The sequence below is a fragment of the Lampetra planeri genome, chromosome 13 (assembly GCF_965212315.1).
Source record: "Lampetra planeri chromosome 13, kcLamPlan1.2.h2, whole genome shotgun sequence".
Lineage (NCBI taxonomy): Eukaryota > Metazoa > Chordata > Hyperoartia > Petromyzontiformes > Petromyzontidae > Lampetra > Lampetra planeri.
The window spans coordinates 577,780-598,247 of record NC_136119.1 but is presented as its reverse complement, the minus strand read 5'-3'; the positions used below and the strand labels follow the sequence as shown (position 1 = coordinate 598,247).

General features: G+C 51.5%; 1 protein-coding gene across 1 annotated transcript in view; it reads right to left on the bottom strand.

Annotated features, from left to right (window-relative positions):
• Positions 1-31: 31 nt before the first annotated feature.
• SLC33A2 (solute carrier family 33 member 2) overlaps positions 32-20,468 on the bottom strand; it is a 44,945-nt gene continuing 24,508 nt past the window's right edge. Inside the window, exons 4-8 of the mRNA XM_078599783.1 lie at positions 16,998-17,313; positions 7,198-7,345; positions 6,671-6,774; positions 4,487-4,596; positions 32-1,005 (exon numbers count right to left, since the gene is read on the bottom strand). Coding sequence (XP_078455909.1) covers positions 832-1,005; positions 4,487-4,596; positions 6,671-6,774; positions 7,198-7,345; positions 16,998-17,313 — 852 coding nt within the window. The 3' untranslated portion in view covers positions 32-831. The remainder of the gene's footprint in view (positions 1,006-4,486; positions 4,597-6,670; positions 6,775-7,197; positions 7,346-16,997; positions 17,314-20,468) is intronic.

The window sequence follows — 20,468 nt, the reverse complement described above, 5'->3', positions numbered from 1 at the left end:
CACAACCCTCACAACACTCATCAAGCCGCTGTCCGTTTGCCGAAGGGTTTAATTGAAGGGTTTGTTAATTGCGTGGTCCTTGAAAGCTCTAAAAAAAAACGGCGAACATCAGTCGAGTGTTGATAGCAGTCACTGGGCACTCCGATTACCACGCACCTCCGATTAGCACGGCTGTCTACGTACGGTGCGTAAGAAGTTCAACATAAATACGAAGCGTCGTCCTTGTCTGAAATCCACTTTGGCCGATAATGGGCCCCATTGGGACACAAAAACACACCTCACAGCCTCCCGTGGCCACCAGGGCTTAATATCTCACTGAATATTATCCGGGTCACCAGTAAACCCGAGGTGTACATACTTGACAAGTTGTGACTGTGGTCATCCAGAAGAGACCATACAATATATAATGACGCAATGCCAGATCCACAAATACGAAGGAGACATCGAAGCGTTACACTCCCCTGCTCCTGACGCGGATATCTGGTTTGGCCACCTGAGTTTGAAATTGTAGTTGTTTCTCTGCATCTACATCAGACATACGAAAGAAGAAGAAGACTGGTTGCCCCAACCACAGCGAAAGCGACACTGAATGTTGTGGTGCCAGGTTCTGAATTATGTTTGTGGTTTCATGGTGCCAAAATCAGTCTTTCAATTTATCCGAGGTGGATACAACTTTAGCAGTACCCATACCATTACGTGACTGATGTTATCATGCGATATTTTAAACTTTGCGAGATAATTTTTTCAAAATCACTTTTATTGGCCATGTAAAGCAATTGACCCTTAGACTTATAGCATGGCCCTTAGACTTGTAGCATGGCCCTGGCTGGGTCAGTGCGGGGGGGGCGCGGAGCACCACGTGTACGCGAACGCGAGCGACGAGAGGGCCAGGAAGAGGGAGAAGGCCGGGCCCAGCCCGAGCGAGTCCAGCAGCAGGCCCGAGACCGTGCCCAGCGACAGCTTCCCCAGGATCTCCAGCAGCGCCAGGAAGCTGTAGTGCGTCGCCTGCGTCAGGGAGAGGCGGTGCGGGGTTGGGGGGCGGGTAATGAGGAGGGTGGGATGGACATACAGAAGGCAGTGCTGTCCGCTCCACATTGTGTGTCGATACAGCCCCCCCCCCCTCTTTGACGGTGCTGGGGTCCCATACCCCCTTCACCAACCCGCACTGACCAGCATGGTGTAGCACAGTTAAACAAACTCACATGACCGGCACTGCATGGGGAGGCCCTCATCCGCCAGTCTATTGGCGGAGAGCTATAAACCATTTGCTGTTATTGTTGGTACGGGTTCCTTCCAGCGTCCTCATAAAACACTATTAGTCACCCAGCCCGTGACCTCCAGCCGACCCCACACGGCCTCTCCGCAAAGAACCGAAGTCTTGGGGAGGTGGCATGTGGCCAGTTAGTACAACGTCGCATATGTGACTCGCAGGGCACTGAGGTTGAAGGTGGATGCGTGAAACGGTTGGATAAATTAGTCACACCACCATGCTTAAATAGTGTACAGGACAAAAATAGTGGCGACTGGATTTAATCGGGAGTTTCCATTGCAAGGTTCTTGAGTGACAGCTGAATGTAAGTGTGGTGACATATGACGTCACTACTGTGTTGGGACTGTACAGGTGTAGTGACATGACGTCACTACTATGTTGGGACTGTACAGGTACTGTAGGTGGGGTGTCACTGAGGTCACGTCAGGCCGTGACACTCTGCGTGAACCCGATAGGGCACGTGACCGGACGAAGGGGGGCCAGGGGCCCCAGGGGGGAGCTTGGTGGTCACGTGGTAAGGGGCCCGGACCTTCCCGAAGGATCGGGAAGGGGGGCGTGGCCGAGGGCGGAGCCGGCCACGCCGCAGCAGGTATAAGAGGGGCGTGAAGAGAGAGCGGTCCTCGAGTCTCCGATCCTCGTCCGTGACCAGGCAGCCTGTTCACCTGCCCTGGTCACGTTATAGTATCCCCCTGAGTGTTAGTTACATAAGCAACGGTGGTCACCACCTTATATATAGTGTTCGAGTTGTCTGTTACGTTGTTAATAAATAGTGTTGCCTCCAAGTTGAGTGTGCACCTCAATCGAACCCATTAAATAAGGATGGCTATGATTGCGGATGTCTTTGAGAAAGGACACGGCTCATATTGAGATGTTTAAACACGGGTATATGCTCTACTGTGCTTTCAAGTCGAGGCGGATGCACGTAATAGTAAGAACATGATTCATAATGAGTTGTTTTAGGGTTCTACCGTGTAGGTATGATGTAAAAATGGAACTACAACCCACAACCAGCCAATTAAGTCAAGTAATACCGTGGGCAAACGTGCCATTAGATTTTCTTTCGCGTTCCTGCAAATGGGGAAATTGTCAAATGAGTGATCGGGGAAAGTATGTCCATACCCGGCACACCACATCCAACATAGCCCTCGCTGTGGGCTGTGGCTACCACGACTGTCGTGTACCACCCACTCGAGTCGACACAGCGACCCGGAAAATACCTGGCGAGAAGCCAAGCGCGAAAGCACCCAGCCCGAGAACTTGTATGACCGGGTCTATAACTTTGGTCCGAATTTCTTGTGAAATGTCACAAACTTGTTGTCTCACTACCCACCCCCACTCCCAGCTCCCCCCCACCTCACACGGAAAGTGCACTGTCTCAAGACCCCCGCAGGCCGCCACCACCACCACCACGGCCAGGCGTGGCCGGTGGATGAGGTCACGCTGCCCGTGGGGCCCACTTACTCCGTGACATTCCCACGGCTGCCCCCCACACCGTCGCTCTCACAGCCACGAGGCTTTTTTGGGGGGTGGTGGTTCGCGGTTTAATTCAAGGTTTGTTTGGCCTGGTTATATGAACGTCTCATTTGCATCGTTCGTGTTTTGTTTGTTTCTGTCACCTTTGTACGGGTTTAGCTCGTTCCGTGCGTAGCTGGAACAGTGTGCACGCATTGTGCGTGCACAGCCCTTTAGAGCAGCGGCCCCCAACCTTTCTGGCACCTGGGACCGGTATCGTGGAAGACAATTTTTCACGGACGGGGGGGGGTCATCATTGGGTCTTTCCCCCTTTTCAAAGAAGCTCTCCAGCGACGTTTGTTTTTTACTCACTTTAGCTCGGGGTTTAGCAGCTTGTGGGCATACCAACACCGTGACTGAGACAAGTGCGCAGTGCGGGAAAGAGGCGCGGATGGAAGTGGTCAATAAAATAATGGGGGCGGGCCACGCGCGGACTCATCGCTCACCTCCTGCTGCTGTGCGGCCCGGTTCTTAACAGGCCGCGGACCGGTACCGGTAAGCGGCCCGTGGGTTGGGGAGCCCTGCTTTAGACAATCCACTGCTGGACGAGGGCCTCGCCGTGCTGTGTGGGTCGTGGGGGGTTATCTGACCACACTCCGCCGTACGAGTTTGTGACGGCGGGGAGCGGAGATGTACAGAGCAGTGTTTCTCAAACTTTTTTTGCCCGCAGACCACTCGGCCGATGCTAATATTTCCGCGGACCACACAGCTCCCAACCCCTGGTAACAAAACACATTCACTCGTCTCTCTATATATGAATAACTGAAAATGATTCATATTACTGGAACATTTAATATTTTTTCACGCAGCCATAAGGTTTTTTAGGGGGGGGGGGGACATTTAGATTTTATGTTTCGGGTAGTTTAATCAGGCTAATTTACCTAACTTAATTTTTTTTATTAAATATAAGTATAATATGAATTAATGTCCGAAACAAAAGGTATTGTCATTATTTCTGGATCAACTTGAAGGACCGTCACGGATCACTGGGGTCTGGGGCCCACACTTTGCCCTCTGCTGATCACATCATAGACCCGCAGCAGCTTAAGTGACCACGTTGGTGGTGGCTGTCGGAATCAGAATATCTATTTATGCTGGAGGAATCCGATGGGCAGCTCAGAACGTTACAAGCACTAACCGGTCGCCCATACAAGCACTATCCGGACTCAACCCTGCACAGCTTCCGAGGTGTGACGAAATCGGGGTGCATTCAAGGTGAAGTGTGACAATTCATTGTATCGTGACGGAGGGACATGGCGGCTAGGTTAGGATGGGCTGTGGTGCAAGGAATTAAGTGGGGGGGGGGAGGGGTCCCGTCATTTCAGTCCAGCTGTCTGAGCCCCTCCAAGTGTGCACGGCCTGCACACCCGATAGCTATGCCACTGTCGACATCCGTCCCTTCACAGAGACGCACAGACCTACATGGAGCTCCACAGACTTGCATATAGACACAAACACCCAAAGGGACATGGAGACACATTGAGACACTGACTCTCACAGAGGCCCACGGACTCACATAGAGACCCACAGACTGACGTAGGGGCTCACGGACTTTACGTTGAGACCCGGTGGCGGAACTGGAAAATTGGACCCTCCTGGTTCAATTTCCCAGTTCTCTTCGTGGCCTGGGGCCTGGACCTGTTCCATCCGCAGGCCCCCGGTGAGCTCTGCGCCGGCTGTACCCTCGCTCGCCACGCCGCTCACCTGCAGGTGAGGAGGCGCCCTCTGCGAACAGCGCATCATGAGCGAGAAGGTGAGCGTCGTGACAAGGCCTCCGAGCAGGTGCTGCAGCAGAATGCAGATCACGGCGAGGCCTGCACAACGCAACACCACGACGCCAGCTTGACCCTCGCCACGAGATGGCAGTGGCAGCAAGGATGGGTTCCCGAACCCATCTGTAGGGACTTTTGAGCGTTACCCCCCTCGTGTGCATGGAAGATTGGGTGTCCCCCCCCCCCCACATTCACCAAGAGGGAACCGGCCAAACCTGTCAATGCGGTAACCTCTTAAAACAGTCGTGAGGCTTCAGGAGGCTTTCCTGGTTGCATAAATTAAGTTATATTTGTACAATGTTTGAATGTATCACGTGTGGAGAGTATCAGAGGCCAGTTGTAGAAAAAATCGATTATACTATACTATACACCCACGTCTATGCTCCCCTGCCTTCACCAACTCACTCTGACTGGCAAGGTGAAGTATGGTCGTGTACATTACAAGGTCGTACTCATCACACACAAAGCGCTTGCCAGAAATTGACCCCAATACCTTGCTGATCTCGTCAAGGATCATAAACCATCATGCAAACTCCGGTCATCCTTGCAGACGCTTTTGGCTGGCCATCGAACGAAGATGGCCACTGCATTGCACGCTTTCGGATGTGCTTCTGTGGCTGTCTGGAACGTTCTTCCGATATTAGGAAGCCACTGGAATGTGTTAGCTGCAGATCACGGTTGGCTATGCACCGGTGCGGAAGAAGTTCAACATACAAAGACATACAGACGCGTGTCGTGTCTCAACATCACCGAGACGTCGCCCACCGCCACCGCTATTGTTTTCCAGGACAGCCGATTAAAGGTCAAAGGGCGCAAGCTCCTGTTAACTCAGTGTGAGGCAGGTTTACGACACTGAGACGCTGGATGTCGAAACCGGTCGAGAGCTTAGCTCAGTCTTGAACTCGTGCTGCTGGGACTATGCACTCCCAGAAGGAAGGCCGTGTGGCTGATGGAATCTGTAAAAACTATATATACTTTAATTTTTCCTTTTTTATGTGAAGGGACAGATATGTGGACGTGAATTGTCTCTCGATGTTGTGAACATGGTGGGTGGAGGCAGGGGGATAGAAGAGGGAGGGGGCCGTGAGGCTGATGACTGGTACCAGCCGTGTCAAGATCGGCCTCAATGAAGGATTTTGATGTGATTTGTGACACGGATGGTGCCAATCTAGATTTGAAGTTTTCGTGACTGCAGGGATCCATACTCTGGTTCTTTCGGTAAAGTCACGTAGGTATAAAATAAAATAAATTAACTCACGACGTTTCGATTGCTTGTGTTGCGTGTGCTGCAATCGAAACGTCGTGATTTAATTATTTTATTTTACACCTATGTGACTTTACCGAAAGAACCAAAGACTACGAATGGTGTCGTTGAGTCAGTTGGCCGGCTATTGTACACGTGCAGCTCCGTGGTGCGTGAGCACAGCAGCAACAAAAACAAGCGGCTACCACGCGAATACGGCAGAGAAGGAGTGCATGGTCCTCGAGGAATATTGCACAACTAACAAACGAGGTGTTTAATGGTCGTTTACGAAACACCGGCAAATCGGAAAAAAACCCAGGCGCCAGAAAAAAAGAGTTAGGTACAGATATGCAAGTAAGCTCTCTATTGTTGTCTAATAGGAACGTACAATTTTTGTTAATTTACTAAATTATTTTTTAAATGTATTTATAACATTATTTTGATGCCGAGTGTCGGCTGCTGTGTCCTGTACAGCGCTTTGAGATCCTTGATGAAAAGCAAAAAAAATGTCATTATTATTATTATTATAAAACTTGGGGAATGAAGGGGGGAGGCTCGTGAAGGACACTACTGAGCAGCTGGAGGCCATCGCCCTCCGGCAAGAGCGGAGGGCAGAGGAGCGACGCTCACAACGACAAAGAGCGGAGCGACGGGAAGTAAAGAGCAGCGAGTTGGCACGGTGAGGAGCACAGGTGGTGAATCATCTCAGTCGGTCTTGTGACCCCCTGTCAGCGAGCCTTTGCAACTTCACTTTGGCCACAAGGTGCACCTAGCCTGGCACAATCGCTATGGTGACGTCACTGCCACTTCGTCGCGGGGGGAGATGGGAGGTGGGGGAGTGGGGTGGGGGAGTGGGGTGAGGGAGGTGGCCACCTTTGACGAGTGGCCCCCCCGTGGGCTGTAGGCTCAGCAGTAACGTCTGCGTGAGCAGAGGCACGAGGCGAGCAGCCAGGGCAGCCCGCAGGAGCCCCCACGTGCTGCACACACGCGCACAAAACAACGGCAAAGGTGCCCCCCCCCCCCCCCGTGGGGCAAGCGCTGTTAGCGGGCACCTGTGAAGGATGGCACGGCACACGAGGGGGTGCGTGGCCAGCACCCACGCCTGGCTGCCCTTGTCTCCCGAGTGGTTAAGGCTGAGTGAAACTAGGGGAGGTCCCAGGACCGGTTCGCATATTCGCCGCTGTTATTGATCATTAGTGGGAATCGAACTCGGCTCGCCGGGTTCGCAGCGCAGTGCGGTCACCACCGCACCGTCGCCCCCCATGCACGCTCGCAAAGAGTGGCAGCAGTGAATGAGTGAGCGTTGGGTGTCATCGAGCAACCTGACCGCCTCACTTGTATATTCCCTGCACAGAGTGTACGCCAATCCACAAACCCAGCCCTGGAGCTGTGACGGGCACCTGTAGCGGTCACAGAGCGGGCCCCCCAGCGCCGAGCCCGCCATGGAGATCGCCACGCCGACCAAGCTCCCCCAGAGTGCCACCTCGCGGGTCGAGAAGCCCCTCTCCAGCAGTGCCAGCGGGAACATCCCCAGAGCGGCCTGCTCGCCTGGGGCACGTGGACAGGAGGACGGGAGGGGGGCACGGGACAGGTGGGACGGGGGGGGCACAGGGACAGGGGGGGCAGGTGCGACAGGGGAGAGGGGGGACAGGAGGGCACAGGGACAGGGGGACAGCACGGCTCTGAGTGAGGTTGTCAATGCGTGTCTATAAGAGGTGAAGATTTACAATGATGACAATCATGCTTTATTTGTAGATAACGACGTCATTCGTGGAAATTGAATCTCAAATCGCTGCAGCAGAATTATCGCGCTGCACAGATTCACACAGAGGCGCGGGAAACTAGAGACAAGCAGAAATGCAGCCAGAACCGGCCCTGCCAACAATTTGCCAAAGCTCTGCGATCCCATGGTTGGATATTTTGCCAACTCCAATTGCAACGACAGACTTGCTCACGCCCGCCGCTGGCAGAAGGGTCTCCGGGAGAAGGAGCCCTCGAGAGCCCCTCTCGAGGGCATTTGGCCTACTCTTCCACGCTGACCAGACGACTTGGAAGAGGTGGGGGTACCCACACTTTACCCCACCACACGCGACCTGCATTTCGACTAACGTGCAGTGTGCCCCTGCATACTGGATGTGGTGTGCTGGGTTCGCCATCTCGGTGAATGTCCCCACGAAGTCCCAGATATCCAAACTAAAACACCAACAGCCCCCTTTGTCAATCCACTGCTAGATGAAGCCCCCCCCCACGCCGGTCATGGGGGGATGTTTGACCATACTTCACCATGATGTGATACACGCCACAAAATAATCATCAGCGTTGTCGTTTTTGATGAATGTAACAAAATAAACCAGCAAACAATACGTCTCCTCCTTCACACATCTGTCCCATCAAAATACTAAATATTCATACTCATCCCATCAGCCACACGGCCTTCTCGGAGTGGGAGAATATCAATCACCACGTTGGAGGCATTTCACCAGTACCGACGTTTGCAGAAGGAAACAAAATGTGAATTACATGACCTCGCGACCCACAAGAAAGGGGCCATTGCAGAGTGACCTCGCTTCTACCCCGGGGCGCCCCCTGCAGGCCGTGGAGGGGACTGTGGCCGCCAGGCGCGCAGAGGACGGCCGTCTTAGGTACTCAAACCCGCACTCATTTACAGCAATCAGTAAAATAGCATCGAACAGACGCTTAATGATTATTCATAGATCGTTAAGATCGGAACCCAGACGTCAAGAAGAGCAGAGATTAATACAAAAAAATTAGGCACTCCCCGTCGGGGAATTGAACCCCGGTCTCCCGCGTGACAGGCGGGGATACTGACCACTATACTAACGAGGACGGGCCGAACGCGACCCGGCAAGCAGCGCTTGTGAATGACCCTTTGGACTCCTCACGGGGTCATTGGTGGGTTGGAGCGAGGACACGGGAACTTGGTGAGCCGTGAGACCCGTGCTGCAGAAGCGACGCAGCGCTTCACCAAGTGACCTGATGAGTTTAAGTCACAGTGTCCATGGGGTATGAATTACGGAGAAAATTATCGCTGAATTGAACAAATGCTGCAGAGTTGGGCTCAAAATAAATAGAGCATGAGCAAAACGACGTTGCACATACTGGTTCGACAAACAGGTTCAAGTGGTCGAGTCTACGTTGTGTATCCAGGTGGGACTCAACAGCAGACCGGGATTGGTTACATTTGAAAGATTGGCCCAACCGGAGTCGCCAAAATGACAAATGGAAAACAAATTAAATTAAAAGATAACAGGCGACGTTTCGAGCAATGGCCCTTCTTCGCTGCACACTGAAGTGCGCTTTGTCCCCCTTAGCGATGCAGTTGTTCCACGACGTGACCGCATTGGGGAGGGCGAGGGCGATGTAACAACTGGGGTCAGCGGGGGTGACCCCACGAGCCATCAACGCGGGACCCGCGCCCCCTGCAGGCCGAGGTGGGGTCTGTGGCCGCCAGGCGCGCAGAGGAGGTCCGTCTCAGACACCCAAACCCGCATTCATTACAGCAATCAGATCATTGGCATCGGATTAGACGCTCAGTACTTACCGACAAATCGTAAGATAAAGACACATACGAAAAGCAGAGTGGGACGTACCAACACATTCCTGCGGAGGGAGCTGGTAGGAACGTTGGGTTGCTCGGTCAATGGCCAGGGTCAACGGCGGCGTGGTGTATTCCGCAAATATGCCCGACTGTGAGGGTGGGCACAAGCCGGCGTGAGTAGGTTAAACGTTGAGTTTTATAAGGGCACCACGGGGTGACCAGCCCCTCCCTACCCAGCCCCTCCCCACCCTTCCCTCTCCACCCAGCCCCACCCCTCCCATTTTTGGATGCACGACGGACGGACGGACACAATAATCCCCTGTGGGCTGGTGTAACCAGGAGCTTCCTACCAGTCTTATTTCAAACATGCAGAGAAACAACAACAAAAAAGCAAAGCTGAGATTAATAATAAAAAAAATAGGCACTCCCCGTCGGGGAATTGAACCCCGGTCTCCCGCGTGACAGGCGGGGATACTAACCACTATACTAACGAGGACGGGCCGAACGCAACCCGGCAAGCAGCGCTTGTGAATGAACTTTGAGACTCCTCACGGGGTCATTGGTGGGTTGGAGCGAGGACACGGGAACTTGGTGAGCCGTGACCTGATGAGTTTAGGTCAGAGTCAGAGTGTCCATGGGGTATGAATTACGGAGAAAATTATCGCTGAACTGAACAAATGCTGCAGAGGTGGGCTCAAAATAAATAGAGCATGAGCAAAACGACGTTGCACATACTGGTTCGACAAACAGGTTCAAGTGGTCGAGTCTACGTTGTGAATCCAGGTGGGAACTCAACAGCAGACCAGGATTGGTTAAATTTGAAAGATTACAAAATTAAATAAAACAGAGCAATGAAGCAAACATAAATACCACTGTGCGTGGCTTTAAAAGAAGATAACAGGCGACGTTTCGAGCAATGGCCCTTCTTCGCTGCACACTGAAGTGCACTTTGTCCCCCTTAGCGATGCAGTTGTTCCACGACGTGACCGCATTGGGGAGGGCGAGGGCGATGTAACAACTGGGGTCAGCGGGGGTGACCCCACGAGCCATCCACGCGGGGCGCGCGCCCCCTGCAGGCCGAGGCGGGGACTGTGGCCGCCAGGCGCGCAGAGGAGGTCCGTCTCAGACACCCAAACCCGCATCATTACAGCAATCAGATCATTGGCATCGGATCAGACGCTCAGTACTTGCCGACAAATCGTAAGATAAAGACACATACGAGAAGCAGAGTGGGACGTACCAATATGTCAAACATACAGAGAAACAACAACAAAAAAGCAGAGCTGAGATTAATAATAAAAGAATAGGCACTCCCCGTCGGGGAATTGAACCCCGGTCTCCCGCGTGACAGGCGGGGATACTGACCACTATACTAACGAGGACGAGCCGAACTCGACCCGGCAAGCAGCGCTTGTGAATGACCCTTGAGACTCACAGAGTCATTCACGGATTGACGCTGGGACACAGGACACGTGCTGCAGAACCCCCTGAGTTGGCACGGGAGTCTGCAGCCTGCGCCGCGGTGCTCCTGCCCGGGGTCTGGGGCGAGGTGGGGCGCCGATCTGGCGAGATGTTAACTACCTCGCCCGGTACACGGGAGGTCGTGAACCTTGAGCCTCCTCACGGGGTCAGCAGTTGAATTTGTGAAAACTGGGAACCTGCGATCTGGAATGTGTGTAGCATAAATCTGGTGACACAGCACAGGCACAGCCCTCCCCTGCTGTGGGGTTGGTGGATCACCGCACACACGCCGCTGAGAAACTCCCTTCCCGTGGGCACGTCGAGGAGGAGCCCATCATAATGACCCTGAGCCGCCAGGAGAAGGCAGTGCAGCAAGCACGCCGACTGCGCCTGATCCGCCTGTACGGGGCGACAAAGCGTTGCCCTCGAGCACGCGAGGGCTTTCTTCGGGCGCTCCGGGTTTCTTCCCACACGTAAACGCTCATTAAATGGCTGAAAACATCGACATATATTGGGAGGGGGGGGGGCACGAAGCTTGGGCAATTATTGGTGTCGTCTCCTCGCCGCGTGGCTGCTTGCTGCCGATCTCGCTCGTCTGTGGTTCCTCCTCGCGCATCCGAGTCGTCCTCTCTCTCTCCGACAGTGAGCGAAATACCGTGCGTCGACCCAGTGGTTACAAGTTGAAATCATCATCGTCATCATGGTAAGGTCATCATCGTCATCATGGTGAGGTCATCACGGTGAGGTTACTATCCTCGGAGATTTACTGCCAGGCGCAACAGCGGACGTCCGCTCATCCAATACAAGCCCATTAATTACAGCGCTCAGTGAATTAATTACCATCGATCAAACGCTCGTTAATCTATTCCAGGTCGTTTGGCGAACACCCAGACGAGAAGAAAAAGTGTAAATACATTGAGGAAAAATAATAACAAAAAAAACTGGCACTCCCCGTCGGGGAATTAAACCCCGGTCTCCCGCGTGACAGGCGGGGATACTGACCACTATACTAACGAGGACGGGCTTGTGAATGAACCACTGAGATTGCCACCCGGATCGCTCAGGGGTCGAATCTGGAACCCGCAAACCTGGGAGCTGTGCTGCAGGGTCCCCCCGAGAGGAGACGCAGCACTGCCACACATGACCACGGTGTGTTCGCCTACAGGGAGGATGGAAATTCCACATTCTCATGGCCAGGGGACAATGGGGTTGGTTGATTCGAATTTCAAAATGTAATTCTAAATATGCACAGCATTGCAAGAGGCCTCGTAGCAAGTCCAAGCTCGTTGGTGTTACATGGATTAGAGATAATGTCACGTTGTATTGCGACGTGTCGTCATGTTGAATATAAATAACGATGAAGATTTATTGCACAACCCATGGGCCCACGCACATTTTCCCTTCTGAAAGTCCATTATTTCAGTAGCATTGACTCAGTATCACCAAATATACATATTGTATTTATAAGAGAGAAGTCTTCCGATCAGGCAAGAAGTTGAATTGCTTTGATACTGCATTGAGAAGGTAGCGTGAAGGGTCACTGAGCGCCTTTGTCTGAAGTGGTTACTTCCCCACGTCGCTGCACCAGGCAGATTCAACTTGCTGCAGTCTGCGCACCGGAAGTTCCACAGCACTGACACGGCTTTACTAAAGATCAACGATGACCTCTACAAGACCATGGATGACCGGTGTGCCGCAGTGTTGGTTGGTTGGCCTCAATCTCTCAGCCGCCTTCAGCACAATCGACCATGAGATACTCATCGGGCGGCTAAGGTCAAAGTTCGGTGTATCGGGTACGGCACTGGGGTGGATTGAGTCATACCTACATTGTCGATCACAGTTCGTCAAGCTGGGTAATGATCAGTCATCGCCTATGCTGTGCCTAGTTGGTGTGCCACAGGAGTCGGTCCTCAGGCCCTTCCTATTTTTAACATGCGTCTCTCTGATTTCCGATGTCATCTCATCGCAAGTTCCATCAATATGCTGATGATGCACAATTGCACACCGCAGTGAAGCCAAAGTTAGATTTGGAGAGCCTCGGTAACCTCCAAGATTACACGCGAGCGGTGCACGTGTGGTTTTCACGAAATGAGAAGCTGCTTAATACCGGATAATCGCGGGTTCTGCTGGTTGGCACTCGGGCTCAGACAAAACAAATTGATAAATGTTTCTACTCATCTAAAGATCCTCGGCACCATACTAGACCAGAAGAGGTATTTTGATCACCACGTGCAAAATATAGGCAGGTCCTGCAATTTTTATATCAGGTCTCTATGACACATTTGACCACTATTGAGTCATGACATAGCCCAACACCGCGGCTTGTAGCATAGTATCGACAATGACGTATCATTGCAACTCACTACTCTATGGGATATCTGGTAAAAAAAAATAACAAGCTGCAGCGTGTGCAATATTCTTTGGCATGTGTCGTGACGGGCACTGCAAGATCCGACCATGTCTGTCCAGTGCTCACTAAGTCGCATTGGCTTCCAGTTGCCGAACTAATACATTATAAGGTTGCACTCATTACACACAAAGTGCTTGCCACAAATAAACCACCTTGTTGATCTCGTCAAGGAGCATAAACCATCACGCAAACTCCGGTCATCCTCGCAGCAGCTTTTGACTAGCCATTGAACAAAGACGGGCACCGCATCGCGTACTTTCAGATGTGCTTGTCCGGCCGTCTGGAACGCTCTTCCTTCTGATATTAGGAAGCCATTGTTGGAGCTCTGCAATTTTACATAGAGATTGAAAATTCTATTGTTGAGAACTGCTGTGTTTCGTTTATTGTCTATCCCAAGCACCTCCAATTATCACGGTTGGCTACGTATAAAAGAAGTTCAACATACATACGTCACTGTACAGCAGAGTGCACCAGTATGGACCAGAAGTAGTCACCACTCGACTTGTTGATGTCCAACTGAACACTGCAATGTGGTGTGTCAATGGAACGCTAAAGTCGACCCCAACACCCTGGCTGCCCGTGCTATCACCAAATATCTGTCCCACCCATCCGCCTCAACGCTGCAACCCTCCGGGAAGTTCTGCGAATCGGGGAAAGCAGTCGCCTTCCCATTCACCAGGACCTCAATAACGTCCCTCGGCATCGCTTGAAGTTACGCAAAGCCCTTTTGGATCCATCATTGCGAGTTCAACCCCGAAGCTTGGAGAGCTGAATGGAGTTCAAAGGAACTCACAAACGACGGCCACCTTGTGAAAGACGCAACTCATAAGATCCCTGGGTTTGATCTTCCACGAAGCTCATGGTCCTCCACAAACCACATCCACTGCACAAACCATGGCAGATGCGGATACCTGATGCACAAATGTAAAATAAATAAAAACCTTTGTAGTGCAACTGTGGTCATCCAGAACAGACCGAACAACGTACTGCCCGATCCACAATTAGCTTGACCACCTGAATGTAATATTGTAGCAGTTGCTATGCATTTACATCGGCAGCCATACAAAAGAATGGAGTCAATGGGGGTGACGTCACGACCCATCAACGCGGGGCGCGCGCCCCCTGCAGGGCGAGGCGGGGACTGTGGCCGCCAGGCGCGCAGAGGAGGCCCGTCTCAGACACTCAAACCTGCATTCATTACAGCAATCAGTTAATTTGCATCGATCAGACACCACTTAATAATTATTCATTAATAAGTGGTCGTAACCTAGGCGTGCAGCAGGGCTGACATTTAAAAAAATTCAATAATAAAAATAGGCACTCCCCGTCGGGGAATTGAACCCCGGTCTCCCGCGTGACAGGCGGGGATACTAACCACTATACTAACGAGGACGGGCCGAACGCGTCTCGCCAGGCGGCGCTTGTGAACGGACGCCAAGTGAACGTCCTGAGGACCCTTAGCATGGAGACACGTGGCAGTCATCAGCACCGGTTCGAGCGAGGCGGCCTCTGCTGATGAGGCACCGAATGTCAAAACCGGCTCAGTGTCGCTTGTGTTGAACCAATGCCGCTGAAATTGTGCACTCCCAAGAAGGTCGTGTGGCTAATGAGATGTCATTTTTTTGTATCCATTTATCCCCTCCGTTTAAGACCGAAACAGAAGGAGGATTTCTCCACAACTCTGGCTGTCGCCTGATGGTGCTGCTGGTTGTTGTTGTAGTTGCAGTGGGTTTACTCTCCACCACACAACCGGTGTGCTGCACTCGTAACGAATTGGCACGTTCTGTTTACGTGACAAACCTTACTAATCGGCTGTGTCAGGTGGTGGCGGGTTTAACGACACATTTATGTTTACACGATCTAACCCAAAAACCACGATTATGGGTAAAAAAATACTTTATACGAATATGTGAAGGAGACATCTTTTTCTGCTCATTTTGTTACTGAGACTCCACTGGGTCATTCGTGGAGACCTGGGCTCTGAGACCTGTAGCACCGAACCTGTGACCCCGAGCAGCCCAGAGATTGCAGTGCAAGGTCTCAAATTGCACATTCCCGTGGTCGCAGCCATGCAAATGATATGCACGGTATTGTCAAAGTCCAGCTGTCAACACGCAACGTTGGGCCCACGTTGGCCTCTGGTTCAAGTCGTCTGCCCAAAGTTGACCCAGCGGTCCAATGTTTCCCGGGTTTTGAACACGACGAGACGTTTTAAAACTACATGCAACCTTGGGTGGGAGAATGTTGATGTCCAGACGCGAGGCATGAGAGAGCTGGGACGCTTAGTCTATCCATATATTATGTAACAAAATATTACGATTAAAAACGCAACACATTCATCAATAAGACTGTGTGTGGAATAAAAAATATACGAGTCGAAGTTTCGGGTAATGGCCCTTCTTCACGGTACAATAAAGTGTGCTTCGTCTCCCGAGCGATGCAGTTCAACGACCTCAACTCATGGGGGAGGAGAGCCAAGGAGGCCCGGCCCGACTCAGACACTCAAACCGCGCATTCATGTACAGCAATCAGATCACGAGCGTCGATCAGACACCACTAAATAAAGATTCGTTGGTCGTTAAGACTGCACGCAGACGTGTAGCAGAGTTGAGATGGATTAAAAAAAACATTGGCACTCCCCGTCGGGGAATTGAACCCCGGTCTCCCGCGTGACAGGCGGGGATACTGACCACTATACTAACGAGGACGGGCCGAACGCGCCTCGGCAAGCGGCGCTTGTCAATTAACCTTGAGACTCAGGGGTCATTCACGGATTGACCCTGGAGCACAGGACACGTGCTGCAGCACCCTCGTGCTGGCACGGGAGTCTGCGGCCTGCGGGCCACACCCGCCGCGATGCTCCTGCCCGGGGCGGGGTGGGGCACCAGGCTGGCGAGATGTTAACTACCTCGCCTGATATACGGGAGGTCGTAGGTTAGATCCCGACCCTGACGCCTTCTGTATATTTAGAGTTTGCACGTCTGTCTCCCCGTGGTCACGTGGTTTTTCTCTTCACATTTAGAAGCAACATCACGTCTTGAGAGTATTTGGCTGCTATGAATTTCCATGTGATAAGCCACTTCGTTGAGTTATCATTTGTGGCCAGGTCGCTTCTGAAAAAGAGCTATTTCGCTCAGTGGGCCTTACCTGGTAAAATAAAAAATAAATGACATTTAATAGTTTAGTGGGGCCTGTGGCAGCATGTGGCCTCCGACCAAGGAACCACCAGTGAATGATAACGTACCCATCACTGCCAGTATTGTAGCCGCACCAATTGGGTATTTGAGGGGAATAGTTTTAACACTGTTCTTGATTTGAGCCCCATGCGTAGTGTTTCTGCAACTGCCAGGACCTCTTCACACTCGGGCGACACGTTATATTACTCTGCCTTGTTACAGGATGAGGCTAAACTCAGCTCGTGTGCAGATGCTAGGTAGATTGTAAGGTCGCAGGTCCGTGAGAACTAGGCCTTCATCGAGTAGTGTGTTGATCATGGCTGGGGACGATGATATGCAGTAATATGCCACGGCTATGTTTAGGCTAATGGGATGGACAAGGCTGTGGTAACTAGGCGAAAAGCACTGCAAATGAGGCAATGAAAACGAGACAGTATAATACAATTTTGAATGGAATCGTGAGTCTGAATTGTGTAAATTCAATGAATGAGTGGGAGGTGAATCGTAGCACTGCTGCTCATAGTGTGGGCAACGATCAGGGTTAGGCTCAGGACTAGAGGCAGGCCGAGCGCCAGGGATGAGTACGCCGTTTACCGAGTTTGTAGAGCAGAACAAATACGGCCATCCAGGCGGTGCCTGGCGTCTTGAGCAGCTCCCTGGAGATAGCGACGGGGTTGAAGGTGGCACGGTGCCGCTGCTGCTGCTGCTGCCCATCATCGTGCTGCCCGCCGTGCTGGGCAGGAGACATCACGCCGCCGGGCCGCCAAGTGAGCCAGCGGTGGGTGTAGGCGAGCGCCAGCAGGTAGAGCGCGCCGAGCACCAGCAGCACCCCGTGCCAGCCCAGCCGCTCGCCCGCCAGCCCGAGCAGCGCGCCGCCCGCCAGCGCCGAGCCCAGCTTGTAGGCGACCACCTGGGAGCGGGGAGTGGGGCACGGCGCCGTTTCACTTTTGTGGGCTTTCAAAGCAAGTCGCAGCTGCTTGTTTGTTTGACTGTGTTCCCTGTTATTGTTTTACAATTGTTGCCACGAAACGCCTCCGATTAGCACGGTTGGCTACATATGGTGCGAAAGAAGTTCAACGTACATACAAACGAAGGCATTTTCATTCAGAACTCTCAGATGGCAGGGAATCATCACGGCCACGTGCGCGCGATACTTCCGACGGCCTATCAAGTGCCTCTCATTCACGTGAGGAGGTAGCGTCACCAGCTCACGCTCCTTGCGAGGTGTTCATCGCATATCAAATTAATTATATTTAGCCATCGTAGTATATGAAACAATACGAATAAAACATTCACAAAACTTAACGTGATGAAGGAGTTACTGGTGACTGGAATGAGACCATCAACTGTCTAAGCTTGTGAACCCCATTTATTATTAAGAATAATAATTCAGGACATTTGGTATCCGTGCCAATCTGATTGCGCAGGACTGTCACACAGGCTCGGCTGTGCTTCACGCAGTCGGGGACAATGTTGAGTAATTTGCAGGTAATTTAGCAAATTTGAACAATGACGCCGGCATGTAATGGCCAACTCTTGTGGAATCCCATCACGAGATCTTTATACTGGTAGGAACGAAGTGGACCAGACCACCAATAGATTAATGTGTCCGTCCGTCCGCCCGCGTCCGTCCGTCCGCCCGCGTCCGTCCGTCCGCCCGCCCGCGTCCGTCCGTCCGTCCGTGTATCAACATCGCCCCCTACTGCAAACACTTGGCATGACCCTGTCCGATAAGATGGCCGCCCGCTCCCCCTGCGATCTGTGAATTAAACAAGATTGCCGTCGCTTCCGGCGCATCACGGCAAAACTTTAAACTTCGCTTCAAAATTACTTTACTGAAACGCAGCACGTTTATTTAAAAAATTACTTTACTAAAACGCAGCACGTTTTTTTAACACAGAGACAAGAAACATTTATTAACACAGAGACGAGATACATTTAATCGCCTTATTTGTGCACGAAAAGCACGGCGCGAGGCCTAGTGCGGCAGGCTTCGCGAGGCCTAGTGCGGCAGGCTTATTAACACAGAGATGAAACGCAGCACGTTTATTTAAAAAAAATTACTTTACTGAAACGCAGCACGTTTTTTTAACACAGAGACAAGAAACATTTATTAACACAGAGACGAGATACATTTAATCGCCTTATTTGTGCACGAAAAGCACGGCGCGAGGCCTAGTGCGGGAGACTTATTAACACAGAGATGAAACGCAGCACGTTTATTATTGTTGTTGTGCATATTGGCAGTGGTGCCTGACTCGGCTGAATCTGCAGCCCGGCAGCGGCAGAGCAGAGGCAGCGAGAGGCCTCGTCGCTGCTGCTATTCACTCGCTTATAGTTCTACCGTGTTCACTACATCTCTGTCGTGTTCACTACATCTGCTGTGTTCACTACATCTCTGCCGTGTTCACTATCATCTCTACATCTCTGTCGTGTTCACTATCATCTCTACATCTCTGTCGTGTTCACTACATCTCTGTCGTGTTCACTATCATCTCTACATCTCTGTCGTGTTCACTATATCTCTGTCGTGTTCACTATCATCTCTACATCTCTGTCGTGTTCACTACATCTCTGCCGTGTTCACCACATCTCTGTCGTGTTCACCACATCTCTGCCGTGTTCACTACATCTCTGCCGTGTTCACTACATCTGCTGTGTTCACTACATCTCTGCCGTGTTCACTATCATCTCTACATCTCTGTCGTGTTCACTATATCTCTGTCGTGTTCACTATCATCTCTACATCTCTGTCGTGTTCACTACATCTCTGCCGTGTTCACCACATCTCTGCCGTGTTCACCACATCTCTGCCGTGTTCACCACATCTCTGCCGTGTTCACCACATCTCTGTCGTGTTCACTACATCGTATTTACACGCAAGTATTTCTACTTGTGCTGCAATCTTTGATTATTTAGCTGCTGGCTGCATGTTTGGTGGCGATGCTACCGTTATAGCAGCACCAACTGCAGTTGGTTCTGGGTCCATGGAAACGACGCTTTTCACTGCGAGTTTGTAAAGGGTTCCAGCAGCAAATGCGGTCTCTGTTTCAGAAAGCATCTTTTCAACGTGGGCGTCCAGACAACCATTGGGGTCTTCAAAGTCGTGGTTGTTTTCGGTATCCATGTCGTGCGCGCGAATAAAAACTCGAAGTGCCAAACAAACACTGCTCAATGTAGTACTGTTATATGAATATGCCAAACGCCCGTTTATTCAACTCTATGTAGACGACATAAAATGCACCAAGGTGCCGTTTATTCCCTCTATTTTATTTCACCTTTATACTAGTAAATGCATTCGAGTTTCCCCATCTAAGGTCAATTAATCTCAGATGTGATCGTTTGGAAATGAAAGACTACGAGTCTTTAAATCTCACAGCGTTTCTTGTCATAACAAACACTTTTAATTAACGTTACACTAGAATACAGTAATTTTTTCTTTAACTCCTCTATACCCGGTCGATATCCCTGTACCGGTACTAAGTATTATCCCTACCAGCCCACCCCGCAGGGTCCTGTTACTGGTAGGAATGAAGTGGACCAGACCACCAATAGATTAATGTGTCCGTCCGTCCGTCCATCCGTGTATCAACATCGCCCCCTACTGCAAGCACTTGGCATGACCCTGTCCGACAAGATGGCCGCCCGCTCTCCCTGCGATCTGTCAACTAAACAAGATGGCCGTCGCTTCCGGCGCCTCACGGCGAAACTTTAAACTTCGCTTCAAATTTACTTTACTGAAACGCAGCACGTTTTTAAAAAAAATTACTTTACTGAAACACAGCACGTTTTTTTAACACAGAGACAAGATACATTTATTAACACAGAGACGAGATACATTTAATCGCCTTATTTGTGCACGAAAAGCACGGCGCGAGGCCTAGTGCGGCAGGCTTCGCGAGGCCTAGTGCGGCAGGCTTATTAACACAGAGACGAGATACATTTAATCGCCTTATTTGTGCACGAAAAGCGCGGCTTCGCGAGGCCTAGTGCAGAAGGCTTCGCTAAGTCTACTGCAGAGAAGGCTTCGCGAGGCCTAGTGCAGTAGGCTTCGCGAGGCCTAGT